The sequence below is a fragment of the Ooceraea biroi genome, chromosome 6, assembly GCF_003672135.1.
Source record: "Ooceraea biroi isolate clonal line C1 chromosome 6, Obir_v5.4, whole genome shotgun sequence".
In the NCBI taxonomy this organism is placed as follows: domain Eukaryota; kingdom Metazoa; phylum Arthropoda; class Insecta; order Hymenoptera; family Formicidae; genus Ooceraea; species Ooceraea biroi.
Genome location: NC_039511.1, coordinates 9,386,266 through 9,404,748, shown reverse-complemented (window position 1 = coordinate 9,404,748; position 18,483 = coordinate 9,386,266). Strand labels below are relative to the sequence as shown.

Below are 18,483 nucleotides of genomic sequence, written 5' to 3'. Positions count from 1 at the left end.
TAAAAGGCATGGATCTGGTATATATGGACCTCGAATCCACTCTTGTAGAAAGGGAAGCCAGCAGGACGGAGTGAGAAAGAGAATAGAGGGATTTAGAGACACTAGAATACAGAGGCTGCATTCGTTTACGCAGTAGTTAGTGCATCCACTGCGTATCTCATCTGCTGATCACGTGACATAATTTGTCGAACGCACTCCTGCGTGAACGGCTGCGCGTGTGCGGATTGGTGCGGAGTGTTTTGGAGCGCTTCAAATGGGACTTTTGGTTGCGTTTCGGTAAAGCAACTCGGTACATACACCGTTAAAAATTGTGCGTCCATATGTTAAAATTTTCTTGTGTTGCCATGTTTTGATTACTACTTCAATGTAAAATTAACATACAACTGATATGTTATTATTTTTATAACAATTTTATGTTACATTAATGTTAACTTCATAACTTAACATTTTGTGTATGTCTCTTAGAAATGGAATATTATTTGAAATGCTTTTAACACAATAATTTTAAACAATCAACATGTCACAAAGTTAGTTTAACATTCTAAAAGAAGTTAAAGTAAATCTTCAGATAATCATGAACTTTGACATATAAAATAATCAAATTTACTAAAATTAAATGTTTCTATCAAAAATAATTTTAGTTGAAATAATTACTATTATGTGTTAATATAACATAAAAAGTAAATGTTCTTTTGAAGTATTTATATGTTGATACACCTCATAATAAAATATATGTATTAATGTACACTTCAAAATAGTTACATTAAATGTATTAACATATAAAACTGTATTGTTAACAGGTAAAATATTCAATAGAACATTTAAGTATGGAACATTTAATATGTTAAGTGACTGAAGAATTATGTTAAAATGTATCAATTTTTTTATTCATATTGTATGAACGAAAATGTTCTATCAACTTTTCTGATAAGTTATTGTAACTTCTCTTCCATGTAGTTTTCAATTACTTTGTATGTTATTTTTACATCACACTTAAAGTTACAATAACAAAAATAAATGTAAAGTATTACGTGTTAACTACTTAACATTTCTAGTTTGTCAAGAAGTAACACATGAATGAGTTACTTTAACTTAAAATTTAGAGTGGACTTTCTGGGACATGCAAAAAATGTTAAAATTAACATTTTATTTTTTACTGTGTATCGTTAAGTAAATTTATCAATTTATCAATCGTTAAGGTGATCCTGGAGTGACCAGGGAATTTTTCGCGATGGTGCTGCCATTTGCACAATAAAATGCTTTTTACAAAAATTTGGCAATTTGTACGCACAAAATTGCAGCGGCCACCACTCGGGATAAAATAAAGGAATATAATGAAGCTTTTAGAAGTGACTTTAGAAGCGTAATAAAAGAGAAAAGTATATGTGAAAATCTTGTACCTACTTATACATACATACAAGAGTTTCACATATACTTTTCTCTTTTATTACGCTTCTAAAGTCACCTCGAAAAGCTTTATTATATTCCTTTATTTTATCCCGAGTTGGGACCGCCGCAATTTTGTGCGTACAAATTGCGAAATTTTTATAAAAAGCATTTCAACTTTAATTTTTGTATATGTATGTGTGCAATTGGCAACACTTTTCACTAGCAACTCCAGGATCGCCTTAAGTAAATTTATCAATTTTTTAAGGCCGGTATTCATAGTCGGATCTTATCACCAGCCTAAATGGAAGCAGTTTTACGTTCGTTTATGCAACACTGCAAGCAGAGCATCTAGAGCAGTACCTCTGAAGTAGCTGCGCAGATGGGATATATCTCTGCATAAACGAATGACAAACTGCGCTGCAGTTGCTTTCGCAGGCAGAGTAAATGAACAACATCTGCGGCAGCCACTGCATAAACGAACGCACCCATAGTCTGGACATCTCGTGGACATCTTTCCATTGGTTGACGTTCTCAGGCCCCTCACAATGGCGTAGCCAATCAAAGTGTCTTTTTTCGCTGCTTCACGTCCACATTGCTTCACGTATCCACTGTAAATGTACGCCATTTTGAGGGATTTTGGGTGAGATGTCCAGACTCTGTATTCTAGTGTCTTTAGAGAGACTATGTTTTGTCTCGCTCTTACTGCGCGCGCAATGTTATTCTCGTCTGTCGGAGTGTCGGCTCGTCTGTCGCAACAAGGCATGAGGTCTGTTCTTTTCAGCTGCACTGCTGAACTAGTGCAATACGTTAAAGTGAGACAAGTATATTTTTTCTCACTCTAACTTATTGCACCAGTTCAGCAGTGCAGCTGCAAAGAACAGACCTATGGTGTGATGCTATAGGTCTGAATTATTTACCTGCAAAAACAGCAGTTCTTTGCAATCAACACTTTTCAGAAGAATGTTTTTTCTATCCTCTTGGTGGTATGAAACAACGAAGATACATTCAACAAGCATCACACCATGCCTTCTGAAGAGTTTCATCTTGTGGAAACCTACCACAAACAGTTGCAAAAGACTAATTTTACTAATGTTACAAATAAATTACTATTTTCCTTTCTTTACTGTTTTTTCGACTATAATATTCGTAAAGCATACTGTCCATTAAAAACATAAGTGCATTATTGTTAGGTTATATACTTACTTGTGAAAGGAGGTATTATTATTCTTGTTGGATTTTAATTTAAAACCACAAGCATAACAAGTTTTCATTGTTCACTTAATGTATACACATTGCACATTTCACAAATGTTGCGACAGACGAGCCGACACTCTGACAGACGAGAATAACATTGCGCGCGCAGTAAGAGCGAGACAAAACATAGCCCCTCTATTCTCTTTCTCACTCCGTCCTGCCGGTTTCACTTTCTACAAGAGTAGATTCGAGGTCCATATATACTAGGTCCATGGTAAAAGGAGAGTGTCGCCAATATATGTACATTCCTAAAACCCCGAACACAATGGTAGGCAAAAGGCAACAGGAACAGGAAATAACCAATCGTGTTGCTCAGTTTGGTCATCCGTACTCAAATCGTGTAACGCGATTGGTTATTCCCTGTTCCTGTTGCCTGTTCCTTTGCATTGTGTAATAGGCTTAATGCTGATTGGCTCCGCCATTGACAGACAATTTCCGGTTAGCCGTCAATAGGGGTTAGGTGAACGCAGTTGTGAAAGATGTACCACAGTATAACTATATACAGTAGCAACAGTAGCTGTTGGTTCCTTTGATGTAGCCGTATTCGATCACGTGATGATCAGCCATGTTGAAGGCTGTGCGAGCGCTTTATGTAGTAGTGTGTCGCGCGAAGTATTCTATATGTATATGTGCACATGTATGACAGCTGCCATATTCTTAGGTGTACAGTCAACGCATGCGCAGAAGTAAATTAATTCTACAATTTGCTAGCACTGTCGCTACTGTAGCTGCGTTCCGTTATTCACTGCCAGTACTGAAAATCTATAGTTTATGTCACGTGAACTATAGATTTTCAGTACTGGCAGTGAATAACGGAACGCAGCCTGTATATAGTTATACGGGCGTATCCCGTTTGCACACGGAACGATTGTACACTGCACGATTGGACACGTTGTATTGCACACGGAACGATTGGACACCGCACGATTGTACACCGCACGATTGGCCACCGCACAATTGCGCACGCACATTGCACGATTGGACACCGCACTATTGTACACTGCACAATTGGACATCACTAAAATAGATGTTCTTTCCACAGTTTTATCAATAAATTTTATTGATAATTTGGTGATATTACGATTTCCAGGGCCCCTTGATTTGACGACGGTTTCTGATAGTACTTTTAACGCTGAATAAAAAAGTATATAGGTCTTGGACTAATTGCTTTCGTTTTCGAGATAGTCGGTGTTAAAAATGACGATGGTTTCGAATAGTACTTTTTATACGATTTCGCGTGGGTTTGACGAGATTCGTATCTTAGACATTCCATGCCAATCGAGGTCCACCCTGCGAGGGGGGGTGCGGGGGGCCTTCGGCCCCCGCACCCCCCCTTCGGTGTGTGTGTGTGTGTGTGTGCGTACGCGCGCAAACAAACTATGTGTATAATTTATACACACTAAATTTATACACATTAATTGTATTAATCAACGACATATATAAATAGACCAAGCATTCCCTCAAAAACGTGAAAGCGGAAGTTGGCAGCGAGACTGAAGGACAGAGCTACTTTGCGTCTACTGTTCTCTCACTTCGATGTACGATGTAGAGTGAGAAAGCAGTAGACGCAAAGTAGCTCTGTCCTTCAGTCTTGCTGCCAACTTCCGGTGAGGGTCTGCTGTAGAGAGAATGCTTGGTCTATTTATATATGTCGTTGGTATTAATACAATTTATGACAGGTATTACAGGTTTCCTAACCTTCATAAGTCATCTTTAACACCGAATATCTCATAAACGACAGCAGTTAGCCCTATAATACCTATATACTTTTTTATTCAGCGTTAAAAGTACTATCAAAAACCGTCGTCAAATTGAGGGGCCCCGGAAATCATAATATCACCAAATTATCAATAAAATTTATTGATAAAACTGTGGAAAGAACATCTATTTTAGTGGCGTCCAATTGTGCAGTGTACAATAGTGCGGTGTCCAATTGTGCAATGTGCGTGCGCAATCGTGCGGTGGCCAATCGTGCGGTGTACAATCGTGCGGTGTCCAATCGTTCCGTGTGCAATACAACGTGTCCAATCGTGCGGTATACAATCGTTCCGTGTGCAAATGGAGGCGACCCTAGTTATACTGTGGATGTACATTTAAGTAGTAGTGACGTTTTAATATCGGAACGCAGCCTCAATAATAACTTTCCATTTGCACTTTCCAATACGTAATATGTTTGATATGTAAATGTAAATTGTAGATATGTAATTATAAATTTCATTAAAATTTTCAATGTGTATATAATTGTAATTGTTAGTATGTGTGTGTGTGTATTGTAATGTGTAATTTTCGAATATTAAATAATGTTATAATTTATATAAACAAAAATAAAGAAATGCAATTATATCTCTTTATTATTATATACTGTATAAATATATACTATAAATATATACTACATAAATACTAAAATATACAGTATATATAAATATACTGTATAAATACTATTTTATTATTTTATTATCACATCGTTACTATATTTTACAAATCAAAAGTACCGCCCTTTAGTTACAAATTTATCTGACAATGGCGACTTCCGGTTAATTGGCGACACTCTCCTTTTACCCACTCTAGTGTAGAGTCCTAAATAATCAGAGAAGCGCAATCGGCGTCTCACTTGCTGATTGGCTGACCACCATGTTGAGCCCGTAATACATTCTGTTGGAAAACTAACTGCAATCGGTGTACTATAAGTGAGAAAAAAATATATTTATAATGTTATTTTCTAAAAAAAATATTTTAGATATCTCTGAGACATTTTTGAAACATATTTCTATTAAGAATAACCAAATGGACCAGATACATAAACTACGTTGTATACAAATAGACAGCTGCGGGCCCAACATGGCGACTATGGGAAGCATGGAGGGGGTAACGATTGCGCTTCTCTGATTATTTAGGACTCTACTCTAGTGCAGCCCAGTGCAGGGAGTTCAGCAATAAAGAACAGACCTTTTGCTGCACAAATTTGATGGAATATAAGAGGTCTGTTCTTTTCAGCTGCACTGCTGCAATAAGTTAGAGTGAGAAAAAATATACTTGTTTCACTTTAACGTATTGCACTAGTTCAGCAGTGCAGCTAAAAAGAACAGACCTATATAGATAACGCCTGATATGGTTATCGAAAACACATAGCGCAGCATCTTTTATCTTTCTTATCTATGGCTGTCAGAGCGCGTAGAAAAATTTTGATACCATTGCATGCGATTGCATTTCAATATGGCGAATGATGGCGAACCGCGACAAAGGACGCAGAAAGTGGGGAGGATTTTCACAAGGTATTTTGATAAAAACATTATTATCTCGTTCTCGCGATTCGACGTTACGGAACGATTCTACGATGTCGGTGTGATGCACTCGCACGCTTAATTTCGGGACGAATACGCGATTTATTCCGCGATTTCGGGAGATTTGTGCGCGAAGTTAACCTCACTAAACAAGCTAACCTATAAGTGCAGCGAGCACTGACATATCGTGTTATTTTACAGCGTTTGGCAACGCAACGATTGATTACGGTGATCACAACAAACTTTGTTCAACAAGATAAGCTTGGTGTTATCAATTTACGATTCTCTTTCTTCGGAAGGCATGGTTTTACGGGAAAAAAACGCTTCGCTTAGTAAATCCCAACTCTGTTAACAGTGTCAACATAAACGGTCTTTTTTGTAAAAAATTAATATTTCACGGTTTGAATCTTTGAATCGCACAACGATTACCGAGTCAGAGAATCATGCAGATAACTTTTGTTACAAAATCCGTGAGGCGCATTAAATGTATATACGAATTTACTGAATTTTTCATCATTTTCTTTTGTGTCAACATCTCTGACTCATGCACACAATATTGCATTCAGTAGCAAACAATTGTTTAAACGTATCTCGCAGAAAATGTTGTTACAGTGTTGCATCATTGCCTCGTTCGAAATTATCTATCAAAATTATAAGTAATAAATATAAGTAGTATTACAAGTAATATTACAGGTATATGATGGTATATGGTGTGCAGTATATAATTTGATACTGAGATTCGGTTGAAGTGGATTAAGTTTTATTATTTTCTATAGAAATAATAGAAAGAATATACTTGAAGGAGTGAAACATTATTATTATATTGTGTTAGTAGTGTATATGTAATACACCACTTATTAGAATATAAAATTTGTTTTTAATATATAATTATCTTTCTGAAATATTCTTAGCAATAATTATATTTAATCGATAAAGTAATTGTTTAGAGAAACACGCATAACAGATTTTGATAAAATTTAGGATTATAAAAAAAACTGAAAAGAAACAAAGAATTTCAAGAAAGTTTGTTTTATGAGTAATACTAATGCGATCTAATAACAACGCAGAATCTATGAGTTCTAAACTGGAGAAAGATAGACTGGCAGGGATGCGTGGAGGAGGAAATAGAGCATCTCAGGCTTTATATAGACCTGGAAGCGGCCCCTTGCGCAAATCGTTCAGACCTGGCAGCACCGTCGATGAATACGACAACGAAAATGGCTCGCAGGAAAAATCTAGACCGACGTCCGTCCAATATCGTCTGCGACAGTCACAGTCCAATAGATCCAATCAAGCGCAAGACAACCCACCTCTGTCACAAATTGACAATGTCACTGGAAAGTTGGACAACACTCATATCGATCATAGGAACAGCAGCAACAGTGAGTCAACACAGAACACTGGTCACAATATTGGCGGAGGGACAGGAGGGAACGATCCAAAGAGGAAAATAAGGAAACCTGAGCAGTTGCTATACATACCGAAGAAAGTGAAGGAAGCATTGGCCGAACAAGACGGAACCAACAGGTAGAATAATTATTTCCATCAAGTGGGTGAATAATTGCACCGAAATAATTTTTCAATGTGAGAAGATATTGTGACATCTTCATTATGTCGGTCTTACAGTAACTAATAAATTTTCTCAGGTCTCCCAGCCACAGTGCGTGGGAACGCGAGAGAGAAGACAGCGACGATCGTGACTCCCATTCCAACCGCAGTCACAAGAGCGATCGTAATCGTGGGAGCGGCCACGGTGCGCGAGACAACGAGTGCGAAGGAAAGGGCAGGGATGATAACGGTAAACGGTACTCGGGCAGTCGTCGATACCGTCACACTAATGAGAACGAGGAGCGTTGGCGGTCCGAGTCGCCGGTGTCAGCTAAGAATTGTGCGAACCGAAAGGACAATCTGCGCGAAGTCAGACAGGTTCGTGCCGAGTGTAAATCGATCGTATCGAATTTGATTCTATTCGATCGCTGATCATAAGATCATCGTATCATCAAGCTCTAGTTCCCGTGTATTTAGCGTCGTTTAGAAAATATTTGTTCGCGTTTTATCAGGGCTCGGAGCCTCTATCAAGCAACCAGAGTGACTTCAATCGCACGAGAGACACACGCAGTGTCGAGCCCACTGGACACCAGGATAAATTCCAAGGCAAGCCACCCTCGGGCAGGCGCAGCAGCACGAAGGACAGCTTGTCGAAGAATATCAAGTTAGAACTTTTGCCACCACGGTTTCAAAAGAAGTATCTCATTGACAATGGATATACGCTACCCAGCAACAATCCGGGAACGTCCGCAGAGGACTCCTGGAACGGTAGCAGCATTACGTTTCAGGTAAAGATTCGTTTGGCACACATTTAGTAGAAAAATGGTTTGATTGTGCCAACAAGATTTTTTTTCAGTGCATGCCTCTTTTCCATACCTTGCACCCAGTTTTTCTTTTACTGAAGCAACATTACAGGAAAATCTCAAGATCGATCGTTTGCAGGGTTCATCCAGTTACAATTATCCATCAGCAATGCAGCATTCGCAAACGATGCAAAATCTACCACCATCCGGACCCGTGCCGCAATCTAATTGGTCGAACACCGTGCCGGCAAGAAGCAGAGGAAGAGGGAGACTCAGGCCCGAGGAGCTGAATGGTACAGCTGGCAGCATTTTCAGACCTGTCACCCCTGAACAGTACTCGGCGCCGAGTTCCAGATCCCATACACCAAGCCAGGAATATATGAATCGGTAGAGTTTTTTTCTTTAACGCATATATGAATCGGTTCAGTACTTCTTTACGTTTATACTTAAGCTTTCTGTTGGGCTATAGTATAAATGATGCTCGAAACAATTAGAGATTGCATTAGAAAATTTATTGGCGACAGGTCTTACGACCGTCGTGGCAGTAATAGCACTATGTACACCAGCATGGAAAGCTTAAGTCGCGCTGATAGCGTAATGATGCCGCCGCCGTCGTCTGCGTCGCCGGCAACGTCACAGTCGAACTCGAACAGAGGCCACAGATCACCAGAGAATCATCGCAGAGGCGTAATGTCGCCGATCAACAATCGCACTAGTAACATGTAACTAAATACTTGAGCAATTTTGTCTTTCCTATTTAATATTTAATTATTTTATTTAATTATGCCTTTTTAAACGTATGCATTTTATGTTTGACAACCGGATTACTGTTTATTCAGGCAAAAAACGAGCAGTAATGCACATGAGCACAACTCGATCCTAGACAAGCAACGCAATCAGCAAAACACGAATATTGGCAACGTAAAGAGCGAATCGTTCAACGCATCGTCGAACACTGCGTCTGAAACATTCGTAAGTGGACATCGATTTGTAAACGTACATCGTTAGGGCGACACTCGAAATATTCCCCACAATATAGAATACAAAATATTGTACTTCTTATTAGGATTGGAGCGAAGAGGTTGAATTGAATGACAAATTAGAGCAGGAACATCTGAGTCGCAGCTCATCGGTGCTAAGTATACGGGAGGGCGCGAGTATGCCACGAAGTCAGGCCGTAGGCGAGAGTCACAAGCGACGTAAAAAAAAAAAACGGGACAAGAATCGCGATACTGACCGGTAAGTGCGATGCTAACGCATTGACGCTTATTTTTTTTTATTGTCTAAAAAATGGTTATAAAAATTATATAATATAATAATTAGAATTAATTTTACTCAGCGAGATTTTTCTTCAAATCATTTCAGCGGCAGCAGCAGGGACAAGGCACGGGGCAACAGTCGCGAACGCCAGAAGAATCAGCAGAACCGGGAGAATGATAGCTACAACAACAATCAAAAGAATAATAATAATAATAACAATAGTAGCAATAGACGATACGATCATAGGAGGCGTAGTATTATTCAGCGTAGCCGGGAATCTAGTAAGGACAGGGGTTACGGTAGCAATTACAGAAGCTTCGACGATCTTCATAGACGCAGGTACTTGTTCCTCGAAAAAAGCTTTCAAGCTTCGTCCCCTTAATTAAAAATCACGCGAGCGCGGAAGTAATTTTTTTAAACGCGACGCGAGCGTCTCGGACCGCGTTAACTAAATTCTTCTTGCAGAACCGACAGGTACTTAGACGAGGATTGGAGAACAGGTAGAAAGATATCGATCTGCGATTCCGACGACGGCAGACAAACCCCTAAAGTTCCCTCCCATTCGACCTCGTACTTGAGCGCGACGACGAACTCGACGATGCATCAGTCGCCTCCGACGGGGTACAGTAATTCTCAGCCGGGCGTGCTGATCCTGCCAGATGCCAATCAGTCGGCCCCCGGCCAGTCAGCTGCATCCTCTCAGCAAGGAATCGGGCAGCAACAGCAGAGAATACTGTTCGATCCGAACAATCCGCATAAACCTATCGTTATCACGTCACCTGGAAGTAGAGCGGCTGTACAGAGGTAAAATTCACCCTCCTCCTCATCTCCGTCGCGATCGCGATTAAAAGCAAGGCAAAGACTAATGAAGTGAATTTAATCTGAAAGGGACAACGACATGCAAGTCTCGAACGTTCCGGTATTTCAGTCTAATGTAGGTGTCGCTGCATCGCACTACTCCTTCCAAAGCGCCCAGCTGGACGGCATGCCACCACCGTACATGAACGATCAATTCGGAAATATGAGACCTTCGTGGTACGATCCGCATTCTGCCAGGTATGTTTTTTTTTTTTTATTAAACATACGCTTCAGTTACGTAATCTTCAGATTTCGCCGTGTAATATAGAAACACGCTCGTGCTTGTATCGATACGCGATCTTCTTTTTTTCCCCCGACAGTTTTCACTCGGCGAAGAATCACTGCCTTCTCCTGGACATAGAGCGCGCTGATCTGGAACTGCAGTGGATACTGAGTTCCGGTGGCTTCCGGTCGCGTTGGGAGAGAGTCTCGTACATACGACACTTCCTCCAACAGGGCTTGAAGATACTGCTCGAGACCGACATCAAGTTCTGCCAGTCGGAGAACGTCGAGCAACACTTTTGGAAGATACTATTTTACAATCTGATCGAGATGCTGCGAAAAGTGATGCCGAAAGAGAGCGCGGAGGGACGCGAGCATTACAAGAAGATAATGCTGAATATCATTGACGAGGGCACTACGTACCTAGAGAGCCTGCTGACCACTCTTGAGAGTACTTACGAGTTCAAGCTGGACGCGTTTCTCGCGTTATCGAGCCTACCGAAGGGTCTGGGGCTTCTAGGACTGGCTCTGGTCAGCGCGCAAAAGATATTTCTGTTTCTGGGCGACTTGGCGAGATACAAGGAACAGGCGAACGAAACCAGTAATTATGGCAAATCTAGGCAGTGAGTATTTACAATACAATTATATTATTTATTTATAATACAATTTATTATTTATTTTTACAAATACAATTACGATACGTGTAATTTTAAAGCTTCTTGAAAATTTCTAAAATCGAATTTGTGCAAACTTTATTTTTTCTGCACAGGTGGTATCTGAAAGCGCAGCAAATTAATCCTAAAAACGGCAGACCTTACAATCAACTTGCCTTACTGGCGCATTATGCAGTACGTACTTGCAAATTAAATTCATCACTAACTGAATATTATTTAACATACATTTGTTAACGTATGTCTATCGCGTTTTTAGAGACGAAAATTGGACGCCGTGTATTACTACATGCGATCTCTCATGGCGTCGAATCCTTTTCACTCTGCGAGGGAAAGTTTGATCGCGCTTTTCGACGAGAACAGAAAAAAGGTAAGAGAGTTTATATAAATGTATCGTTAAACCGTTTGTATTTATACTAACGATAATAATATTTTGATTTTCTTTTGCCGCCAGTATCTACATTATGTAAGTAAATTTTGATACTTGGTGTGTGATCCTCTTAGATATTCATTTATCATTTACTTGGTCAAGGCTTTGTTAATCGTTTGTTATTTTACTGCTCGTTTATTTTAGTTCCTCTGTTTTGCGTGCTTTGGAGCCTTGATATCTCGATTTATATCTATGCACTTGGATAATTTTCTTAACTCTCGATGGCAAGCGCGGCAAATTAATGCCTTTTGCACTTTAATTATTGATTAATTAAAACGATAAATATTTTTTGTACAAATTTTGTTAAATACACGTCTACATTAACGAGCCTTGTGATAATCCCCACGCGAAAATTAGCTTTAATCGGAAATTAAGAACACATCACAGAAAGAGGAACATATACACGGAACAACACAAAAAGGGCGGCACTACTTATACCTTTAAAGCAATTTCAACAAGAACACGATGTAATCTGCTAACGATATGCCTGCAGCATTTTTGAGACCGCTTACTTATAAAATCAAATGTTTCTATTACATGTTTCCGGAATTGCTTTGGTGCTGTGTAAAGTCCAAGTTGGAAACTTTTCTTTACCTTTGCTACAGTCCAGCACATTTCGTTAGCATGCACCTCTGGTAGAAATTTCAAGAGAACTTGTTGTACAAATGAGGAATATAAATACCGTCAAACTGACACTCTTTGTATGACCAGTTTACTATGTTAAACGGAATCTCGCCACCATCTACGTCCCTATTTTATTTTTTTTTCTAATTTTCGTAAATGTTTTTAAATTCGACATCTATCGATGCTTTGCAAATTAAAATCACGTTAAAAAGCGTACAATTTTTTCAGTCGCGTAAAATTTGTATAGCAGGGATGTAGTTGGTCATGGGATGTTCCGTGCAACGTTATGCAGTTATGCTCGTATCCTTCACATTTGTATAATATATGAGCTACAGTGGCGGAGACGTGCACCAAGTAATCCCGGCAGTGTGCAACGCACCAACAATTGTGCAACAAGCCGAATTACATTGTGCACTACATCCGTCCGAAATGTTTGCGTACTGCACACGGTAGAGGTACTCTCTCAGTAAACGAAATATTCTTAGTACGAGTCTATCGAACGTAAGCGGAAAGAAGAACGGGAGTCGAAGGAGCGAGCGAGGATGAAGGAGAAAGAAGGCGCGAATGTCATCGGCGGCGGATTGAGAAGAGAGACGTGGATCCATCCGGGTGACGGTAGACGAGTGCGGCGTACAACGAGCGCTGCCACTGCCAACGATGCGAGATTGTCCCACACAAGCGACTTGGAGGAGTTCTCGCAATTAACGAGCGTCGAGGTATCCATCCCCGTTATTTCATGCTCGTCTAACAGCTTTCGGCAATTTCTTCGTCGTTCCGTCTGCGGAATGGATTCTTCGTGGTTGGACAATAAGATGATGCGCGTTCTCTAGCCATCTGGAAAATTTAATTAATATAATTAACAAAATTTATTAATAAGCTTAACATATTTGACAATATCGCATGCGTATTGAATATTATTAGTATTACGTGAATTTAAGAATTAGAATTGACATTAATATATTATTAATGGACTTTTTTTTATTATTGTATTATCGAGACGCGTGATAACAGCATTTTTTAATTTCTTGCGTCAATGTTAATTAATTCAATTTTTTCGTCTTGTTAGGTGAACAAACGATTCGTCACTTCATATCTTCATGTTCACGGGAAGCTCATCACCAAGATAGGGTGAGTGTTACCATTATTAATATTTTCTTTTTCCTATGATGAGCGAAAAGAATATTTGTAAATCAGTGGCTGGCAATCGTGTTCTTTCGGCCTTTTGGAAATCCGTTTATGGATATTACATGAGTATTGCGAGTGGGACTTGGTATTACGTTACTGGCTGTCCGACTACCCGATATTTGCATCTCGTAAACGCCGTATATGTTTATTCCTCGCGTATTATGTGACGAAGACTATGGAGAATCATGGCGTACATTGTACCTACTGACACATCCTATTGATCAGAGTAAATCGCATTTTGTATTCGCATTTATTGAACGTAAGTGAAGTGAATGCGAATTATTTGAGCTTAGCAAAAGCGTAAATTGCGAAAGTTTCGTTATTATTACCGTATTTAACATATTTAAATTTTTAATAATATTCCGTTGAAAATCCGTTTCTTAATAAAACGCCCTACTATAAATCGATGAACTCCGTCTCTATAACAAATAATTGGAAGTTGATAACTGATATCGCGATCGAGTAGGAACGGCGACCTCGTAGAAATCTTGAGGCTACGCCCCAACAAATTTATTATGACCCGAATGTCACAAATTATCGTTGATCTCGCGTGAACGGGATATTATTCGCACCGTTAGAGCATCGTGGAATTTAATCTAGACCGACTAATCCGAAAATATTGCACCGTAGTCTCTGGATCGCGTCTGCTTCATTGGTGCAGGGCGATTAGCACAGTGAAAAAAATTGATCAAAGGAATGTACATCAATAATGGTATTAATTGTACGCGATAGCACAACGGAAGCAAAAAATCACCGGTTCCCACGAGCGACAAACGAGTTCACGCGATTTTCTTAATACGTGGCTATCTATATGGAATTATCTAGCTTTTTATGTATCTTGTTTCTTTCTTTCTCAATATGTATTTTCTGACGATATTCTCTTTAAATATTTCTAGTCATTTTAAGAACGCTTCGCGTTTATTGCAACGTTTTTCATAAATCACTTTATCCATATCTGTGGACACAACATTACATATTTCTTATTTCTCGTTTCTAGTATTTCATATTTCTTAACACTTTGTAAGGATTTTATTATTCCGCTTGTACGCCTTTGGCATTAATGCTTGTTTTTCTAATTTTATTATGTTGATGTTTCGATTTTATTGAGAGACAAGTTTCTTCAAAAAATTATTAAAATTTTAAAATCTGTAAAGTCCAAGTTTTACAAAGTTAAAGGTCTAAGAGCAATGTTGAATGAAAATTCGTTGAGGGAAAAGCATCTTTTGGAAGATTAAAACTGGTTGCACTTTTTTCGCAATATTAATTTCGCTTTATGAAAGACTAAATTTGGAAAATATGGAGAAAGTGTCAGATATTCGCTAGAGATAAAGAATGCTGTTTCAAGCGCACACACACAGCTTTGTCGTGGGATATGAATAAATGCATCCACTCACTCTCTCGCTCACCATCGAGTGCTGCGTGGCACTCGTTCCTGTATCTCCGCGCACTGGCGCTTTCGCGATCTCTTGGAACCCTGTCGTGCCCGGCCAGGTCTGGACCGACCGTGGGGCACGTACCTACGTGGCTTCGCGGTATGTAGCTCCGTGTTTTCTTACATGGCGGTAAAAATGTTAATTGACAATTGCGTGGCGCCACCCGACCACCACCGTCTCGCGCTCCTCCGCGTCGCGTCTCGATCGCAGCAGCAACAGCAACGACGGCGGCGGGGATGTTGTCCCCGTCGCTTCTCGTGGCCTTGCAAGTACCTTGCGAGGCACCTCGTGACCAGGTATGCGGCTGGATATCCGACACCCTTCAATATCGACGATGGTTTGCCGACAACGAATTTGTCCTCGTGAATTCTACCGTCCTCCCTCGGATTCTGCTTGACGTTGACAAGCACAAGTGGTTCCGCGATCGGCGAGCGAAGAAAGCGGAGGGATGATGAGGATGAGGGTCGTACAAGGAGAGAGAAAAGAGGAAGAAAAAGCAAGAGAAAAAGAAGAAGAAAAAGAAAGACGATAGGACAGGCGCTCCTATGGTGTTCTATACATTACTAGAGTTACATAGAACGTACTTGCGGCCTATAATTGGAATTGGTACCGAACTGGTGCCATTGGTTAGGCGCTTGTTAACGACACGGTACGTGCGTGGCATAGGCACACGTATAGATCGCGGTCGGCTGGATAAGCGGACGTAAGGGCGAGATGCAAGGGGGGAAAAAGATGGGAGACCGTGCAGAGTTGGACGCGCGTGGTATGGGTTGGCTTACGGTGTTGCTGGCTCGTTGCGTCGCGGCTGCTGCTGTTGCTGCTGTAATGGATTTGGCTCATTACTGGCCGGAGGAGCATCGGAGTCCGTCCGGCCCTACCGAGTTATGCTCAAGGTTGCCCTCGTACAACACGGCCCATCGCGTTACTGTTTCCTCTCCGCCGTGGTATCGCTGGCTTTTCGCCTTCCATTAGCCCTTTCCGAGTTACTTTTCATTGAGAGAACAATACGGGTCTCTCATGAGTTCCTCCGTTAGCCTGAAAGCTGACAGTGACAATGTGTCACGAGAAAGTTACAAACTGAGATTACACTTTGTACCTTTTTTCTTAGCGAAAATAATTGCAATGAAATTTCATGATTTCTTTTCGACCTGAATAGTGAATTTTCAATGAAATTTTATCAAATCAAATTTGTGTAAGACTGGAGTTTCTTATCAATTAATGAGAAGTTGAAAATATAAGCAAAAGATTTTAGTGATATCCAAGATATCGACCATTCCTTTTTATAATTACTGTATTTACTTATATGTCTGCACATTATAAATAAAAAAAGGTACCTCTAATGGGGCATGGCGGCGGCGGCGAAAGAGTTGAACGTTCGTTAAGATCGCGGATACACTCTACTGCTAGCGCTGAGCGTGTTTGTCGGCGACGGTCGATGGTTCCGAGCGAATATCTTTAAGCAGACAAATCGCTTATCGTCGATTAATATAGTAGTCCGACAGATTAAATCGCTTTTAACGTCGCCGTATGATCCGGCTCGGCATTTTTCCGCCGGACAAGAATCGCGAGTGCGGGCATCGCGCCGCGCCACGAGGTGGTAATTAAACCTATAAATTGGCAGCGTGAAGGAAGAAGGCAGGAATCGTTTCATAACACTCGTAAGGCAGGAGAAGTGGTCGCCGGCGCTTCCAGTGCGGTAATGGTAGATGAGCAAGGTACACTCTCTCTTTCTCTCTCCTTCTCTTTCTCTTGAGCCATGGTGGTGTCTTCCAAGGAGGAAGGTAGACGGCAGGATAGCGAGGATGTGGAGAGACAGAGAGGGCGAGCAACGAGAAACGTGCATACACACCTAGAAACTTAAGTAGTGCGAGTAAGTGAGCTACGCTATAAGGCTCCGGACCCCGGCTGGTAACACACATGGGTTTCCAATGGTCGTTTACCCGCGGCCCTGCGAGTGACGACCCCGCCCGCTTCAAGGGCACCCTCCTCGTCGGATACCGCAGCCCCGCGGACCAGAACCCGACCACTACCACCCGGCCGACTATCTCCTCGGCGTATACACTACGACGCGGACCGCACGTACGCATCGCTCACCCATCGCGCCCATCTGGATTCCTCCCGCTCGTCGATCGCTCCCGATAGCCACCTTCTCTGCAGTCGATCAGATTTCCGGCTCGTAAGCCGGATTCGAGCAACTACGTGAACTTTGACACCTTAACTTCGCTCGCGGTTGATCAGTATTAGTTTTCATAAATTGCCTTCTCGCGATACACTCGAACTCGAATTAATTCGACGAGAATTATAGCCGTCGAGCAAGCAGGATACTTCATGACTTTGATCACGATTTTGAGACTTTTTTTCTCATGTAAATGTAGATATATTTACAAATTAACATTATTAATCTATGAAATTACTATGATAACAGTGAAATTTGAATCTGTGAATTTGTAATCTATTTATACGCTCAGAATAAACATTTAACTCTTTCATCACTCGCGTCCAATTGTCGTCTGCTCTTTTTTTATTCATAATGTGCAGAGAGCCATAAAGGAATAATTATCTCACGAATTTACAAATGCTGTTGTAGCAGATGAATATTTTCACATTAACCGTCCTTGATCCACCTCATTTCTCGCATTGCGCATCGTGCGGCTAATGCGTTTGCATATCTTCCAGATTTCCGTTTGTTCCTTTTATGATACATTCCGCGCGAACTTGCACAAGGTAAAGAATCCGCGGTAATCGATGATTAAACGATGTTCACTCTCCGAGCGTTAAAGCGTCAAAGAACACGCGTTTCAGTGTCGTTCGTGGCGCATTTGGTTTACGAAGCGGGCATAGTGGCCGACCTATCGGGTTCTGTCATCAACACTCCTGGGCTAATGGCTCATTACGCGCCGCTTATGTGTCTCTGCATTGCTGGCAAGGACGATCAGATTATACGATACGTTTCGTCGAGCGCAGAGAGCTCCTTCGTGGCGACTTAACTCCGATACAGGCTACCGAGTCTGCAAAACAGCGAGGCAACGTTAAGATGTTTCAGATAATTGGAGACTTGATATAAAAGTGACGATAAAACGGTGCCAACATCGATCTTGGAGAAAAATCTTGTGAAGAGTTTAGTTTCCTAAATTGGATAATCTATGGCAAAAATGCTTCTGGGATGATAAGCAAGATTTTGGAGGAAAAGCACAAGGAAATAAAGATTTCTGTTCAAAGAAGGATAAGACATCTGGATCTTTCTAAGATCCAGATTTGGCATATCAAGATTAAAGCTTGGTGTAAAAAACGACTGTTAAGATCGTAGAGTAGAAATACTCTGTAAACGTTGTATTTAAATTAGAAATGTAGCCATAACACACACACGATTTTGAAGTACAAGACATGACAAGACAGGTTTAGCTTTTGATTGCAAACGTTGGGAATTAAATATTTTGCTCCATTCATTAATAAATATTTACTCCATTCATTAATAAATATTTTGCTCTATTAAGGACATCTCTGGCGTATAGAATACAATTTTAG

At 40.5% G+C, this 18,483-nt stretch overlaps 1 protein-coding gene across 3 annotated transcripts in view; it reads left to right on the top strand.

Moving 5' to 3' along the window:
- Positions 1-5,813: 5,813 nt before the first annotated feature.
- Positions 5,814-18,483, top strand: part of LOC105280801 (telomerase-binding protein EST1A) — an 86,048-nt gene continuing 73,378 nt past the window's right edge. For 2 of the 3 annotated variants that reach the window (XM_011341612.2, XM_026970064.1), the window contains exons 1-17: positions 5,814-5,915; positions 6,992-7,451; positions 7,571-7,850; positions 7,985-8,260; positions 8,415-8,662; positions 8,800-8,997; positions 9,115-9,247; positions 9,342-9,514; positions 9,641-9,874; positions 10,001-10,339; positions 10,424-10,591; positions 10,714-11,238; positions 11,385-11,463; positions 11,546-11,656; positions 11,741-11,752; positions 12,826-13,056; positions 13,407-13,468. In XM_011341612.2, the coding sequence (XP_011339914.1) occupies positions 5,864-5,915; positions 6,992-7,451; positions 7,571-7,850; positions 7,985-8,260; positions 8,415-8,662; positions 8,800-8,997; positions 9,115-9,247; positions 9,342-9,514; positions 9,641-9,874; positions 10,001-10,339; positions 10,424-10,591; positions 10,714-11,238; positions 11,385-11,463; positions 11,546-11,656; positions 11,741-11,752; positions 12,826-13,056; positions 13,407-13,468 (3,581 nt within the window). In that variant the 5' untranslated portion in view covers positions 5,814-5,863. The remainder of the gene's footprint in view (positions 5,916-6,991; positions 7,452-7,570; positions 7,851-7,984; positions 8,261-8,414; positions 8,663-8,799; positions 8,998-9,114; positions 9,248-9,341; positions 9,515-9,640; positions 9,875-10,000; positions 10,340-10,423; positions 10,592-10,713; positions 11,239-11,384; positions 11,464-11,545; positions 11,657-11,740; positions 11,753-12,825; positions 13,057-13,406; positions 13,469-18,483) is intronic. The other variant, XM_011341613.2, reaches the window with a different exon arrangement.